We start from the raw sequence: 16,868 nt of genomic DNA on the forward strand, positions 1-16,868 counted from the left end.
CGCGAAATTAAAAAAAAAACAAATAAAACAAAGCAACCAAAACATTCATTTAATAAAGCTTTGATTTCTGAATTGAAACTCTTAACCAGCGACTGATTTATATAGTAGTTTCTGCTATTAACTGGATTTCAACTGTATAAAATATAATTTGAAATAATATTTATTTCACAAAATATGGTGACTCAAATCTCGGTTCGATCTCTGCTTGGATATAACACAAATCGCCAAATGGACAACTTTGCGTTCAACAACAAACACAAAATATAAAAAATAGACACAATATATGGTTTTAAGATTTTCAAATTTAAAATACGACAAACACAAAATGTGTTTTTGTTTGTTTGTTTTTTTTACATTCAAAATGCATTATAAAGTAAAAATTAAAATAATATTTTTTGCTTTATGTCTTGTTCAGAGAAGTTATTATTATTTTTGGCATTATAATTACCTTTATTCAACCTCCTAGTGGCTAAGATTCGGGTTTCAATATCCTTGATGGATAAAGTATAGATAGTCCATTGTATAGCTTTGTACTTAACAAAGACCAAACCTTTATTTATCTTATTAATCTTGTAAGACGCATAGTGACTAAAACACTAACATATTGGTGCTGTAAAAAAAATCAGTAAATTAAACAAAAGCCCCTCGGTTTGTGATTTTGTGTGCGTATGTGTGTAGCAAAGTTACAGAGAGAAGTTACTAAACAAAATGTGAGGGAAAATATTACCTTAAAAATACGGAGAATAATCTTAACGTATCTTTTAAACCGATTGGCAATCAGAACTTTGAGATAAATTGGTAAAATACACTGAAATCGTTAATTTATCAACAAAAATTGTAGCATTTTCGAAGAACCTTGTCTAAAATATAGTGAATAAAGTGTGCATTTTACAAGCAAACGAAAATCACGTAAAAATATTAATTTTGTTGGACATTGGACCTTAAAATGTTAAGTTATCACAAACAAGAGAAAATAACTTTGTTGCTCACTTAGAAAGTTAGACTTTGATTTTGATTAATTGGTTTAATCGTTTATTTCATATTTTGGTTAAAACCACAATAACAAAAGTATCGTTTCGCGTTGTTACAGTCGAACTCAAAGATATGCGGAAGTGCGAAAAACTATTAATTCAAGAAGTTTTTAATAATTGTAAATCTTCAATCAACAAATGTGTGGAGAGATTTTAAAAACGCAGCACGAAATGCTAAAAGCTGAGCGTTGTGTCACCTAGAGAGTTTCCTTCACGTGATCGATTTGATGCTTGGTGTGAAATCTTTCTTCGGATTACAAGCTGGGTATAGTAATACAGACTAAGTGTACATTCCCTCCATTAAACGCTGGCGGGAAAATGTGCTTCTCCCATTCCTTACTGCCATTTTATGTTAGGAATGATAGAGACATGAGAAAACAATTTTATCATTTATATCTCGTGCATACTTATACATATATAAATACACAAACACACACATTGATCGTAAAGTGAATGAATATAACACTTTTATGAACTGGAAAATTAATGGAAATTTAACCAATAATAAAGAAAGATTCGCTTATGTGTAATTTTTGGGGATTTCATTTTTATTTATGGTTCATGTTAGCAGACAGTTGGGTGAATTAAGTAATGTTTTCTAATGTGAAAGAGCAAATTCGCCTTTTCGCTGCAATAGAAAGGCAAAATATCATGGTATTTGTGTTAACACAGCTGGAGGCAGAAAAGCCTTCGTATTGGGCAACGCAGAACACCATTAGAATTCTGTAATTTGTATCAGAAATGTTTCTTTTAAATTTATTACCGAATTGTGGGTGCTAGTAGATCTCAATAGTTTACCAACAACCGAAACAAGTGAGTGAAATAAACAAACTAAAGAACTGAAGTAAACATTGCTTTTAGAAGTTTATATCTCAGCCGATAACTAAGGAGGTAATACGTACATGTAATTAGGAGTTGTGCGTGTTATGATACTTATTTCACCTTCAACAAACTAAAGAACTGAAGTAAACATTGCTTTTAGAAGTTTATATCTCAGCCGATAACTAAGGAGGTAATACGTACATGTAATTAGGAGTTGTGCATGTTATGATACTTATTTCACCTTCAAATTGGATACAGTTCTGTGGGTCATTGTAGTATTGATATTTTCAATCTGAACGGCACCTTTTGCGGCACATAAGTTACGCCAGAGACTCCTAATGTAGAAAGAGTTACAGCCAACTTCTACTTAAAGGTAAGGAAATCAATCATGCATCAGCATACGTGGTCTATGCAGTTACAGTTAATGGAATAATGGGATTGATTGCCACATTTATAACGTTTCTATAACTGAAAGTGCTAAATGTGTTCAGCTACATATCGCGACTCGAACGACAGGTCTTCTGACCAGCAATAGATGTACATCCATCTCTAATTTAGAGTTTCTAAGAGGGAGGCCCACCAGTCAGTAACATCCGCCACCTATGTTGTTACTTTTAATCGATTAGCAAGACTTAGAGTCACACATAGAATAACCCCACAACTAAAATTGTTCTACGACATATCGCGGGCTCGAATCTTAAATCTTTCCATCCGCAGCTCAACGTGTTAACTACTAGCCCACGCCCGGCCCGAAAGTGACAGTGACATAAATGAAACATCTGGAACTTTTTCATAAAGAAATATGAATATTAACGTGCTCAAAACATGCAATAGTATTTAGTATTTAAAAACTCATAACAATATGGCTCATATGTGAAACCACAAGTTACTTCTCTCCGCTTTTTGTTATTAAAATGTGTAGCAGTCCACTGGTGTGAAACCACTTTCTTTAGATTTAGTGTTTTAGTTATCGTACAACACAATTTTATTTCCAATACATCACTTTACTGCAACGTACATATATCTAAACCATTATTTGACAAAAATCTATGTGTGTGTGTCCGCTTATAACTAGTGAACTGCTGGACCGATTGTCATTAAACCTGCCATGTACCCTTAAGGCATCTCGGGAAATGGCATGGGAGGTCGATATTCAGATCGAGCTTCCCTAATGTCTTCCCTGTGCGTTGAATTATTACCTCAACTAGTATAGTTTGCACTGGCTCGGCGGTAAGTCTGAAGGCTTATACCGCTAAAAACCGGGTTTCGGTACCCGTGGTAAACACAGCACAGATAACCCATTGTGTAGGTTTGTAATAAACAGCAATCAACCAAATCAACTAGTATAATAATATTTAAGACAAAAAGTCGTAATTTAGCATTATTGGAAACCACTATGACTATAAAAAAATAGAAATTAGGTAAATACACAATACCGTGTAAAGTAATTTACAATAACGTTTAAATCCACACTAACGGAACAATACCAAATTTAAATGGAAACTACTTCCCATTTAAGAATAATATCGTTCCGTTAGTGTGGATTTAAACTTTATTGTTCACCATAATTTTATTTGTTTGTTGCCCGATTTTTGGGCTATAAGCCCGCAGACCTACTTACTTCATTTACATAGAATTTATCTCTTATATTATATTCACGTACAGCTCAACGTTACTTCTAAGTTTTATGGTAAGACACGGCATAAGTTTTACAGTTAGGACAGACATTCCCAACCTGGGGTACATTTGCACTTTTCAGGGGGTACATAGGGGTCTGAGAGTATAACTATGGTTTACACTTTACGTGGTGTTTTTAGTCTACAGTCAGACAAAGAGAACTAAGTGTCTCACATAAATATACGCTGAGTTCAATTTATCGATGTTATCAATACTATAAGATCCTTATGCAGTCCACACATACAGATTTCATAATAAAATAATATCAAATCAATATAATTTTACCAATTTTGGGTCCTTAATTTTTAGGGGTACCTGTCAGAATGCCCAAGGCCAAGGGGTACAGAGGAACAAAAAGGTTGGGAATCCCTGAGTTAGGAAGACGTTTTCGGCACAGTTCTGAAACTTTGTTATGTGCTCTCTATTTTCAATGTGTATTACAATATGTATCAAAATCCTTACCTTCTATAGAATTACCAGTAGATTCCACATGGACCGCCTAAGGATTTTTAAATACATTTTTTAAACAATTTATGTTCCAAATTGTCTTTGTGTTGCTATTTTTTTTGTGTATTTTTTTTTATTAAAAGCACAAAGCTATATAATGGGTTAACTGTGCTCTGTCCACTGCAGGCATCGACATCCAATTTTAGCGTTATAAGCCCTTAGACTTACCACTGAGCCGCCGTACGGCCTTTATTGGTTAGAGCCTACCTACAATAACATGTGAATCACACAAACACGCAAAGATATACTAGGATAACGTCAATATTGCAATGAATCTCATTAATTACTATTGGGATTTCTTATGTATTTTACATAGAAAATGAGTGGCGTCACTCAAAATGTTTGGCCAATCCTTTACACTGAACGATGCGACGGGTAAAAACATTCAGTATGGTGTAATATACGGACATCACCGTTAATGTAAAGTATAAAACCAAGGCAGTAATTTAACAGTTAAACAGAGCCCTTTAAGTATTTTAGAACCTAAACAACCTCAGCAACAAGTCTTTTTCCCCTTGTATTTAAATTTTATTATCGTATTAAGTTTGTAGTTGGAATAACCAATCTGAGTTTGAGCATATTCCTGCAGAGACAGTTTTTGTTTGGCCAGGCGTGGTAACTAAGAGGATTCGTGGTTCGGTTACCATTATCACAAAGATGCGCTTCATAGTTTGGAGCCATGTGTGCAATATAAGAGTGACGGTCAAATACTACTAATCAATGAGACAAGAATAAACTAAGAGTTGGCGGTAGGTGTCGTTGATTAACTGCCTTCCCTCTATAATTTGAATATTGGGGCGTTTTATGCAGAGATAGCCAATTTTACAGCTTTGCGCAGCCATTCTAAAACAAACTGTTTCAGTTCTGTATAAATTCTACTCCCTTGGCGTTTCAAGAATTTATTTTCTACTACAAAATTTTGTTGATGTTTGCACTTACTTGCTATTAAAATGCAAATGAAAGCATTTTTTTTCGATGAAAAAGAAGAAGATGGAGACAATTTTTAAAGTGAAAAACAAGCGTCAGTTTGTGAGATGCGGTTTCTACCTATGTAGCAACATCTTCGTGACGCACTCCTTTTAATATAAGTTTACTTGTAAAATAAAGAACAATGCATGAACATTTTTCTTGAAGTTTTACCAAAGCGATTACAATCCGCTATCCCATCATAAATAGATCCACTCTTCCAAATAGCTATTTACTTAAATACTTTCCTATGAATTCAAGCACTTGGTACTAAATTGTTAAATTAATTAGAACAAATTAAAGGCGTTTCGGGCTGTAATCAGCCACAAAAAGTTACATACAAAGATAAAAACTCTTTCCAACGTAATCTGCACAATGAAACTGAAACCTCCCTGACACATCGACGAGAAAACTACAGCCCTAACAATAGGAGAACTAAAAGAAATTACTAAAGAAAAAAATCAGAGAGATACCTCCAACAGAAGCTTCAATTCAGATCAGTACCAGTTTGTTTTTTTTGTTGTTTTTTTTGCGACAAAGAAATCCATGTCAGCTCATTCAAGCAAACACGAATCAGTGAGAATGGTTTGATAGCAGTTATAACCACAACAAATGACAGCTGGTTAACCTTCCATTCATTAAACAATATAACAACTATGTTGTTTCTGTCTGACATGGAGAGATTTTTGTTTGTTTCGTATGCAAAAGATATATATGTCTATTTCTTTTTCCACGGTTATAAAGAATATACTAACCTATATGTAAGGAGGACATTTACCTACCTTTGGAATCATATTGACAAAATTCGATATGGAATTCCAGTAAATTTACTAAAGCTATCAAAACAGCTACTTTATTATTACACGACATTTATCTTTAACTGTAGTGTAGTCTTGTTTCTGTACAGTTGATAATAATGCGGTTTCGTTATAAAAACTTGGAAATGGGTGCCAAAGATAGATAGAGAGAGATTTTGTCATTTAGTTTTGTGAAGAAACTGAACATAAATAAATTTCGAATTCAAATAAAGAAGACAACGTAAATAAAGCGATGTAGAATGAAGTTGCTGAAATAATATCTTAGAATCACCAATACTAAAAGTTAAAAGAAGTGGTAATTATCGGCGAAGGTAGTTTTAATATCCTTCACTTATTGTTTTAATGTATAAGACTAGAGTTAACATGAATTAAAGTAATCAGTACTGATGTACAGTCTAGTTGTAAACAATTAAATTTGAAACTACATTAACTATTCATGTCTGAGACTGGTATAACTGTCCATATATTAGCTTGAAATTAGCAAGTTTTGGAATCTGTTAACTATTCTTACAATACGTTGATTCCAGTAAGTGTACAGAAAGTTAACTGCACATTATCTGAAAGATTTGTATGCACTAATGCAGTGTCACCCAAATTCAAATCGTGGCGCCACAGGCGACAGGTTTAGCACCTAACTTTCATTAACTTCTTTCTCACCCTAGTGAAGATCTCTTTTCTCGAGGATTGTCTTCTTATCTCGGAAAACAATAATACATAACTACCTAATGATTGTTAACACTAACATCTTAATAACTCAAGAAAGGGTATTACTGAGTGTTATCCTGATGTCTTATGAAAATCCAGAACAGTCAACAGAGTGTCTTAAAGAAAAACCCACGTCTGGCTAATGATTCGCTGTCTGTGGTTTGAAAGAACCCCAGAATTATCACCTGAGTATCTTTTAGAAATCCTACACATCTTACTGCTAGCATGGAATGTAGAAAAAACAAAAAATAGACCATTTACTGTCGTCTTTACATGTTATGAAAAAACAGAGGTGGTTATTGATTGTTATCTTGCTTGCTAAGAAAATTCAGTATTGATTACTTACTGCTGTTGCTGTACTAATTGATTACTGGTTCTTATCTTGGCATACTAATAAAATTCAAAACTTGATAAGGATTGTTTGTAAACCAAGAACATATTATTGAGTGTTAACTTGACATCTTAATGAAACGCAGGAGTGGTTATTGACAGAAATGACTATTGAGTGCCATCCCAACGTCCTAAGAAAATTCTGAGCTGGCTACTTAATGCTTGCTCGGCAAGTAAACTCGAAACTAGTATCTGGTAACTTATTTATTGTTTTATTGTTTGTAATTAAGCACAAAGCTACACAATGGTCTATCTGTGCTCTGCCCACCACGGGTATCGAAACCCGGATTCTAGCGTTGTAAGTCCGCAGACATACCGATGTGCCACTGGGGGGCTGTCTGGTAACTTAGAGCTAGACACTAAACGTTATTTTTACATGTTAATAAAATTCAGAACAGGTTTATGGTTGTTAGACCGTATTCTAGGATAAAATTTAAAAAAATCTACCTTGTCATCCTCAAAATAACAGCTCAAAACTGTCTTCAGACTATTGTCTTAGCACCTTAAAATAATCATGCAGAACAAGATACTTTGTTAGTGTGGACTCATAAAAAATAATAATAGTAGTTTTTGACTGTTATTTTAATATTTTCTAAAAATGTAATAGCTACTTATTTATTTATTTTTGGGGGGGATTTTAAGAAAACTCAATACTGGCTTCTAAATATTGCCTAGGTATCTTACGATGATCAATAACAGTATATTTATTGTATGCGATAATCCATAAAATGATACATATTGCTTGCTTGGATATATTAAGAAAACTTATAGCTGACTATTGGCTTTTTATTGGCATCTTAAATAAAACCAACATTCATTATTAACTGTTATCTTGCTGAGCATCTCTACTCATTTTTGGATTTGACTAACTACTAACTACACATAATGAAAAAACTTTATTTTTGTCCGCCAACTATTATCTTGTAGTGTTGAGAACATTCTCCAGTATATATTTTCAGGTAACATTTAGTGCTGACAACATTCTCCAGTATATATTTTCAGGTAACATTTAGTGTTGACAACATTCTCCAGTATATATTTTCAGGTAATATTTAGTGCTGACAACATTTTCCAGTATATATTTACAAGTAGCATTTAGTGCTGAAAACATTCTCCAGTATATATTTTCAGGCAACATTTAGTGTTGACAACGTTCTCCAGTATATATTTTCAGGTAACATTTAGTGTTGACAACATTCTCCAGTATATATTTTCAGGTAACATTTAGTGCTGAGAACATTCTCCAGTATATATTTACAGGTAGCAATTAGTGCTGAAAACATTCTCCAGTATATATTTTCAGGTAACAATTAGTGCTGAGAACATTCTCCAGTATATATTTTCAGGTAACATTTAGTGCTGACAACATTCTCCAGTATATATTTTCAGATAACATTTAGTGCTGACAACATTCTCCAGTATATATTTTCAGGTAACATTTAGTGCTGACAACATTCTCCAGTATATATTTTCATGTAACAATTAGTGCTGAAAACATTCTCCAGTATATATTTTCAGGTAACAATTAGTGCTGAGAACATTCTCCAGTATATATTTTCAGGTAACATTTAGTGCTGACAACATTCTTTAGTATATATTTGCAGGTAGCATTTAGCGCTGAAAACATTCTCCAGTATATATTTTCAGGTAACAATTAGTGCTGAGAACATTCTCCAGTATATATTTTCAGGTAACATTTAGTTCTGACAACATTCTCCAGTATATATTTGCAGGTAGCAGTTAGTGCTGAAAACATTCTCCAGTGTATATTTTCAGGTAACATTTAGTGCTGAGAACATTCTCCAGTATATATTTTCAGGTAACATTTAGTGCTGAGAACATTCTCCAGTATATATTTTCAGGTAACATTTTAAAATTCATCACAGAAATATAACTGATCTTTCAATTTGAAGATTGTACTTAATTATTCTGAATAATAAAGTTCTACGTCTTTCTTTTCTAACGTTCACTGGTAGACCAGAATAGAACAGTGGAAATCCACTAGTGTTGACATCCAACTAGAAAAATTGTCAAGTAGTAAAAAAGTATGAATGTCGCGTTAAAATATGAATAGTTTCTCATTTTAATTTCCCCTTTTTCGTTTCAGAAATTATTTTTAGTACACCCACAAAGAATCTAAAGCAGAAGACTTATATCTCAAACAGTCAGGCCAGTTTCGTATCGTAGCCACGTAAAACACTTCAAAAAACAAATTTAAGATAAATCTGAAAAATACGTAAAACCAAATTTTTATTCAATAGAATATTTTTGTGAATACAATTCCAAAACATTGACAAACAGATCAAACTCTAAACTTATGACCCGTTTAGAAACGCTATAATGGTATTGAACTAAGACTCGCTAACATTTTTTATTGTCATTTTCTTGGTTATATCGTCAATGTCCGCTTATATGAAATTTATCAAAAACCGTACGCCAAATGTAACATTGATAAGCGTTTTGATTTTCTAGGGCGAAAGTAGCAAAACGAAAAACTTTATTCTGGAACCTTAGTGTTGCTTTAGCCTTATGTCTTGTACACAAAGATAGTAATCAAAACGTAGGTATACTTTACCTTACCTTCTCGTGTGCAAATATTCCATGTGTTCATTCCTATTGTGATTGCCACCTGTTAGGATCTCAGAAGCAATTCTTAAAAAATGCAGTGGTTTAGAATGGATTGGAGCAGAAAAGCAAATTATCAAAACTGATGTTTAGTGCGTGTTTCTTGATAAATAGAAGAGACCCCTATGTTTCATTAAATGTTTCAAAAGCTGCCTTCTCCCCCCGACACACGCACAAAATTAACAATTTCTTAACGAGGGTGACAACAAATAAGCACAGAAATATTAAACTATAAAGTATTATCTATATGATAAAACAAATGTTGGTGGATTATTTTGGGGGGTTTTCTTAGCTAATAGCTACAAAATGTGTTATCTGTGCTCTATCCACCGCAGCGAATCGAAACCCGGGTTTTAAAGTTGTATGTCCAGAAACTTACCGCTGACTCACTGGGAGACGTAAATAAAAAACTGTAAAACTAATTTCAATAATTGAAGATTTCTAAATGAATATATTCAAATTATTAACTTAACATGGTAATAAGCAAATAGTTATCTGCACTTCAACATGTGTTTTAGTTGTCTCTCGCTCCCCAGTGATTTAGTAAGTCTGAAAACTTATAACGCTCGAAATCGGTGTTCGATACTCGCGGTATGCAGAGCTCGCTTACTCTTTTGGCATATTCCAAATTCATTTTAACTATATCTAATATCTGACATAGCACCAATTTTAAATCTAAGAGGTTTAAATTTTCAAAAAATACTTTTATTTTATCAAAATTTGGTTTTAATCATTAGTCCATTTAAAGTTCACTGGTTATTAATAAACCTGAACTTTAGGCTTACTCAAACAAAATGAATTAAAGGTGTTAATAGTAGAGCACTGTGCAAATAGAGCTAATCCAATAAATATATCCCGTCCGAGAGCTTGGTAACTTATATCTCTAAAATTAAGGGTTCGATCCTGTGGGCGGGTACAATGTATATAGTCCAATGTACAGTTTTTCTCAACAGCAAATAAACAAAAGTCAATAAATATAAGTAATTCAAATTTTCACACAGCAAACGAGCGTGATAATTATTCTTTATTTTGCTTTTTCAGTTCATGATATTCTTTCCGAACAGGTTAATCCCCCCAAAAAAAAATCAATTTCGTCGTCCCAAAAATTATGTTATAATGACCAGTTTTCTTTCTTTGTTAATATCATAACACCATAAACTTTTAAAATGAGCAAGCCTCATAAAATCAAAACACGAAAATCATGAAGTATTATCAGAATATTTGATTATGAATTCCCTAAGTAACACTTAGAACTTTCAACTTCCTTTACGTCGTCGATAGACGTTTCTCTCACCAGTCCTTTGGCTTCTACCCGTTTGTCTGCCGATTTATCTATGTATTTATATCTATCTGCATTTGTTTATTTATATACATAAATAAATGAACGACACTCGTAACTAAAAAAGCAATACCTATCACACACTCACTGAGTAATAACACTTTAGAACAAACACTTATAAATTCCTCTTTCTTGACACTTTTGCATACAATAAACATCATGGTGTACTATTAGAGGTGTTTGCTTTCATAGTTTTGTCAGTACAATTGTCACATACACATTATAATAAAATAAGCTTTTGTCGTAGAATATAGAGCAGTAAGTTTTTCGGAGTTATATTGCACATAATTAATTTTTAACTCCTACTTATTTGTTCAACTTCTTCCAATGTAACCTCGTAAATTTCTCCAAGAAAAAATATAGAATCAAATACCTTTATCTTTAGAATCAACTATTTCGGAAAACAATGATACCTCAAGATTAGTTTATTTCCAAATCTTTTGCAGGAAAATTGAAAAAACCTTAATCTTGGGAATTTTTTTCAACTGTCTTGCTTGACTCAAAAATACCTTCTGTGTGTGTGTGCGTCTTCACCTGCTTTCCCTTAAAAATGTTTTGGCGACATCGGAATTGCTTTAAATTTTGGATTTCCCTGAATTGACTTGTCATGTTTTTCGAAAAGTATGTGCGTTTACATAATTCGATTTTCCAGATAGGAGTGTTCCTTTCAGTTGGGAATTTTACTTACAGATATGTCAGTAGGCCTCTTCCTCTGTAGCCTGTGTTCAAGGAAAACAAACTGTTAATCTTGAATGCAGATAATTCGGAATTCATGCATTCTCGATGTTGAAATTACAGTGCTGTTACTTGAAAAATGCCTTTTGAGCCCTTAAAATATTCAACTACCCTAGTTCTTAAACGACCTTTATGAGTTTTCCTTGTCCAGGCTTGACCTCCTGAGTTTTAAAAAAAATCAAAAGTTAATAACAATTTAGATGTACAATCTCAATCACTGTAATTTTTTTTTCTTATATTCTCGACAACGGCCAAAAAAGGAAAGTTACGTAAGAGAAGCTAGTTAACAGCGTTGCCTGGTACGTGGTTTCACAGGTGAAAAGAGGGGAAATAACAGCATGGTATCGACCTGGCCAGCACCCGCTGCACCTTGTGTTGTGCTATTGATCGGGTGCCGTGGTTTAGACCTCGACAGGAAACTTCCAAGACGATTCAATATTCGAGTCTAACACAGCTCTCTAAAACTATTCTTCTTCACTTTCACTTGTTTGTGTAAAATAAAGAAATATACACAAAAATTGTATGTGTAAAAATGGAGGTTAGAGAGACTACTTTTCAACAAACAAACCAAGTATAAAGCAGGGTGATTTTCATCGATGTTCTCGAACATATTTAAATACAGCAACTGGTAATTTCGAAATTACGCTAAATCAACTGATGAAAACATGTAAGAATTGGTATATGTATATAACAATAAAATCCACCCATAAGAAGCCAATATTATATTACTGATATTAAAGAAATGAATAGAGACGTAGTCCAATAAGCAGTCACATTCGATACATGAAAAGAGGCGTAGTCCAATAAGCAGTCACGTTCTATACATGAAAAGAGACGTAGTCCAATAAGCAGTCATGTTTTTTGCATGAAAAGAGACGTAGTCCAATAAGCAGCCACGTTCTATACATGAAAAGAGACGTAGTCCAATAAGCAGTCACGTTCTATACATGAAAAGAGACGTAGTCCAATAAGCAGTCACGTTCTATACATGAAAAGAGACGTAGTTCAATAAGCAGTCACTTTTATGTTTTTGTTAGGAAGACGGTTGAGGATTCTTCACTGACTAGAATAATTTCACTAAGGTATGTTAAAAGTTGTAAATTAGTTGTTTTCAATGTAAGATTGGTTTCAAAATGTGCTTAAAAACTTTTAGAAGTTTTAAATCGTAATCCAATTTTTTTATTAACTAATAAATATTTTTTATTCGTCTAGTAACTAATGGCAATCGAAGTAAGAGCGTTATGTTCACTTTTGTAAATTTTTAATACAACTCCGGAAAAGCTATCGTGAATGTCATTAACTGTTTACACAGTGAAGTCGCCTTTACGCGTTGAATAGTGATTTACTCCGAGTGATGAGAATCACGAGCATCGTTATATAGTAGCAATCTAGAAACATGAGCCTACCTCCGAATCCTCCTCTGCCGAAGCACTCATGGTGAAACTGAAACACGTTGTTTTTTCCCGTCAAATAACTAACGATTGGGAATCTTAGGGCGGTTCCCATAGAGATGATTTCACGATGGTTTTCACACCAACAGCACTTTAGAGGCACTGGCGCCACAATGGTTCTGTTCAAAATGTGAAGAGCAGAAAAGCTGACAGTTCGAGCGTCACCATGACAATCTTTGGCGTAGCTCTCATGAAACCACCACCAAAATGAAGAATGAAATCGCTTATAGTCAGTCTGTGATACAAGAATGGTGTTTTATAAGCAATCAAACACAACGCGATCGACTAATTTTTGTATTCCAGTGAATACTTTCCACTCAGTAGAACGAGGGTTGCTTATGGTAACAGTAATATGGGAAACTGAATTGTAGTTATACTAGATACGTCACAGTTGGCGAGTTTAAAGTAGCGCTATCTATGTTTAAGTTAATTAACTAAAATAGCATATTTTTAAAAATCCAGGCAAATAACTCTACATAGCTTAACGCTAAAAAAAATCAAATTAACCATGAACTGAAGCATTTATTTTCATTTTATTTTAATTATGTTCAAGGAAGTTAAGTGTTGTTTTTTTTTGTTATTGTTTTTTTCAAAATTAAGAAGAAGAAGAAGAACACAGGTGGTAAGAGTGAATCCTGTCACCGAACATGTTCGCCATTTCAGCCGTGGTGGCGTTATAATGATTTAGTATTTAGCCTTCGATTAGCTTTGCGTGAAATTCAACAAACAAAACAAGAAAAAATAGTTTTCAAGTACGTAGGATGTAAGGTCTGCCAGTCATTGAGAATATATCTGCTACACAAAGACACCATGGTCACTGTCCGAGGCTGTCAATGCCTGTCAAGAAAATATATCTGTAAATAGTATAGTTTGTTAATCTTCAAATTTCCGAATTGTTTTTTTTTTTATGTTCACTGTCAATGGAATCCACATAGTGAGTAATTTTATGCATTTGCCCGTTACAATATTTAGTGTAAAACATTTACAAAAAAATAGGTGAAATCATCCTTTTTCTACATAATTAGTTGGTTCAGTTGCAATATTGACGGTTGTTGTGTTTGTTGTTAATCGCAAAGCTGTACAATCGGCTGTCTGTTGTGTGCCTACTGCGGATATCGAACCAAAACTGTTATGTTATAACTGCTCAAGTTACCGTTGAACCACCAGGTTATTCTGTTATTGGGGTTTTGTAGTCAACAAAATCGTGGACCCACCATTAATTTGGGACATAAATAGTACAGAAGAATCTATTAAGCCGATCTATTGCAATTTTTAGAGTTAAATTGATTTGTTCATCTCGGAATTTTTGCACAAAGCTATTTGTAAAACTACATATAGGACTATTTGCACATAGCCAGACTTAATTTTGAATTAATATAATAAAGAGAGAGCAGCTAGTCAATATCAACCACCGCTAACTCTAGAGCTATCTTTAACTCTAACTGCACTCACGACCCCACAGTATTTAACACGTTTTTACGTCAATGGGTCGCGAACCATGCATTATTAGATTCATAGTCCGAATACGCTAACCACTAGGCCATGCCTGGACTACAGTAACTTTCCAATTTTCACTGAGAAATACTGTTTTTGAATTGAGCTTTAATTAATAACAGTTTTATTTAACTTGAAAATAATAAACATAAATCAATATTATTTTTAGAAATTTACACTTAACTTTGATGGCTTCTCAAGCTACTATAGGTTACTAAAATATCGATATGCGATTAAAGGCAATTATGCATTATTTTTAACACGTTGTTTCCTTACATTGTGTTACAATACGAAAAAAATATTTTCAGAATTATGATAAAAATCTATTGTCTTATTTTGTTGAAATATCTACAATATATACAGTGGATTATATGATATACAATAGCCAAGGTGCTATTATGGGCAATTTTTAATCTTTCTTTTCTCACTGATTTTTTCTTTAAGATTTCTCTCTGGTTCTTGATACAAATTTCGCAGCTGTGTACTTAAGTGCTTACATTAACATATATATCGAGCAACTATGTTTCCGACTGATTTTTCTAAAGTGGGCGTGTTTACTTGTTTATACTCTAAGCTTTAAAATAAAGAAAAAACCTAGTCTGTTTGTCTTTACCACAAGCAGTGCTCACATATCTTTCAGACTGAATCAGTGTGTTTCCGACTGATTTATACAATGATATATTTGTTTGTCTATACTCTTACGTAAATAAAAAGTAGCTAACTCTTTCATTGTTATGAGGCTGAAGTTTAATATAGCACTTGTTATTCTCTCCTACTGTACATATCCATTAGCGAAAAAAAGAAAAGGTTTTCATAACATTCAGTACACTGTTCATCCCAACCGATTCTGTAATTTACATATAGCTCCAAATTCTAATCTGCGTTAAACTATACGAATTTTTAACACACTATAAAGGACATTTTACTGGAGCCATAGAAATATGAATCCTGTACACCCTTCCATTAGACCTTGATGATTTTGTCTTTTAGAAAAATCAAAATTCTCTACCAAATGCCAAGTGGTACTAACATACACAAACCAGCAAACAAATCACGTATAACGGATGGCATTTCTTGAACGAATAGACATAAAAATAAAAATATTGAAATTCGATTGTAATGAATTATTTAGCGCTAATATTTTATTTCAAATTTTGTATCCGCTAGAAACTACAACATCGGCTGTTGCGAAAACTGGAATACTGCATCATACTTATAAGATATTGAAGAAACTTACAGTATCGGTCGGAAATCTAGAACCAAAGAATCAACGCATGAATATTCATGAACGGTTGTTAGAGAAAGGTGATTTTGTGTAAATTAGGCATAAGAATGTAAGTTTAGGATATAACGAACTCATTAACTAAAATTTGGAAGGTCTACATCCTTAACCGTACGGCGACACCTATCGGACGTGGATGCTATCACTTTTGTTAAAACTATCGACCAGTGTTTCCTTCCATTCTTGTTGCACAATCTCCCAAAGTTAGCTTTTTTCTACACTCTCACTCTTTAACTAAGAATATAAAATGTCAATTGAATTGGCAATCGTACTTTGGGCTGACCATTTCATATCTTTAATTTCACCAGTTCTTTCCTTCTCCTTCAAGTATCCCTTATTCAGCAGTGTAGTGCGTTTCACACCAGTATCACGCTGATTTAAAGCGAGGACCAGTTATACGTGGTCTACTAAGTGCTGTGTGACAAACTAAGATGTTATTAGCCAAGGCTAATTAGACGTCCATGCCACAATGCAAAATGTTTGAAAAGGGGGTTCTAATTTGTGAGATCGAAAGCCAACACATATTTTTCGAAGTAGAATCAACATGCAAAACATGCTAATGGTACGGGGGTATGCTTCCCCCAGGTGTTATGAGATTAAATCTGGAAGCAATTTTGCATGAAATATAGCTTAAATTGTTGCATAGCTGTTCACATAAAATCCACAAACATCCAATGAAAAGTCAACAAATCACCATTCTGTTGTAACATTGCATGGGAGATAGACTTAAATTAACATAAATATGTATGTTTTATTATAGTACTGTACAATCTACATGTATAGCAGTTATTAATTGTTAAATTGTATTAATAATTTAAATATCTCTTCAACAATAGTATAAATTTCAGTCTTTGCTTATCATATATGTACACGTATGCACTACTGAAATAACATGTTAGCATGCTCTATTCTTCTGGGGTGCTTTTCAATAAATAACTTACATACATTTTCAATGTTGATAATAGTGTTATAATGCTAGAGCACTCAGTCTTTCTTCGGTTTGTGTACACGTCAGGTAATTATTCA

At 33.4% G+C, this 16,868-nt stretch overlaps 1 protein-coding gene across 2 annotated transcripts in view; it reads right to left on the bottom strand.

Annotated features, from left to right (window-relative positions):
* The window catches only part of LOC106466440 (transmembrane protein 151B-like), a 47,444-nt gene extending 34,046 nt beyond the window's left edge, over nucleotides 1–13,398 (bottom strand). For both annotated transcript variants that reach the window (XM_022394445.1, XM_022394444.1), the window contains exon 1: nucleotides 13,022–13,398. In XM_022394445.1, coding sequence (XP_022250153.1) covers nucleotides 13,022–13,051 — 30 coding nt within the window. In that variant the 5' untranslated portion in view covers nucleotides 13,052–13,398. The remainder of the gene's footprint in view (nucleotides 1–13,021) is intronic.
* Nucleotides 13,399–16,868: the final 3,470 nt, after the last annotated feature.

Source organism: Limulus polyphemus, unplaced genomic scaffold (genome assembly GCF_000517525.1).
Source record: "Limulus polyphemus unplaced genomic scaffold, Limulus_polyphemus-2.1.2 Scaffold2259, whole genome shotgun sequence".
Taxonomy (NCBI): domain Eukaryota; kingdom Metazoa; phylum Arthropoda; class Merostomata; order Xiphosura; family Limulidae; genus Limulus; species Limulus polyphemus.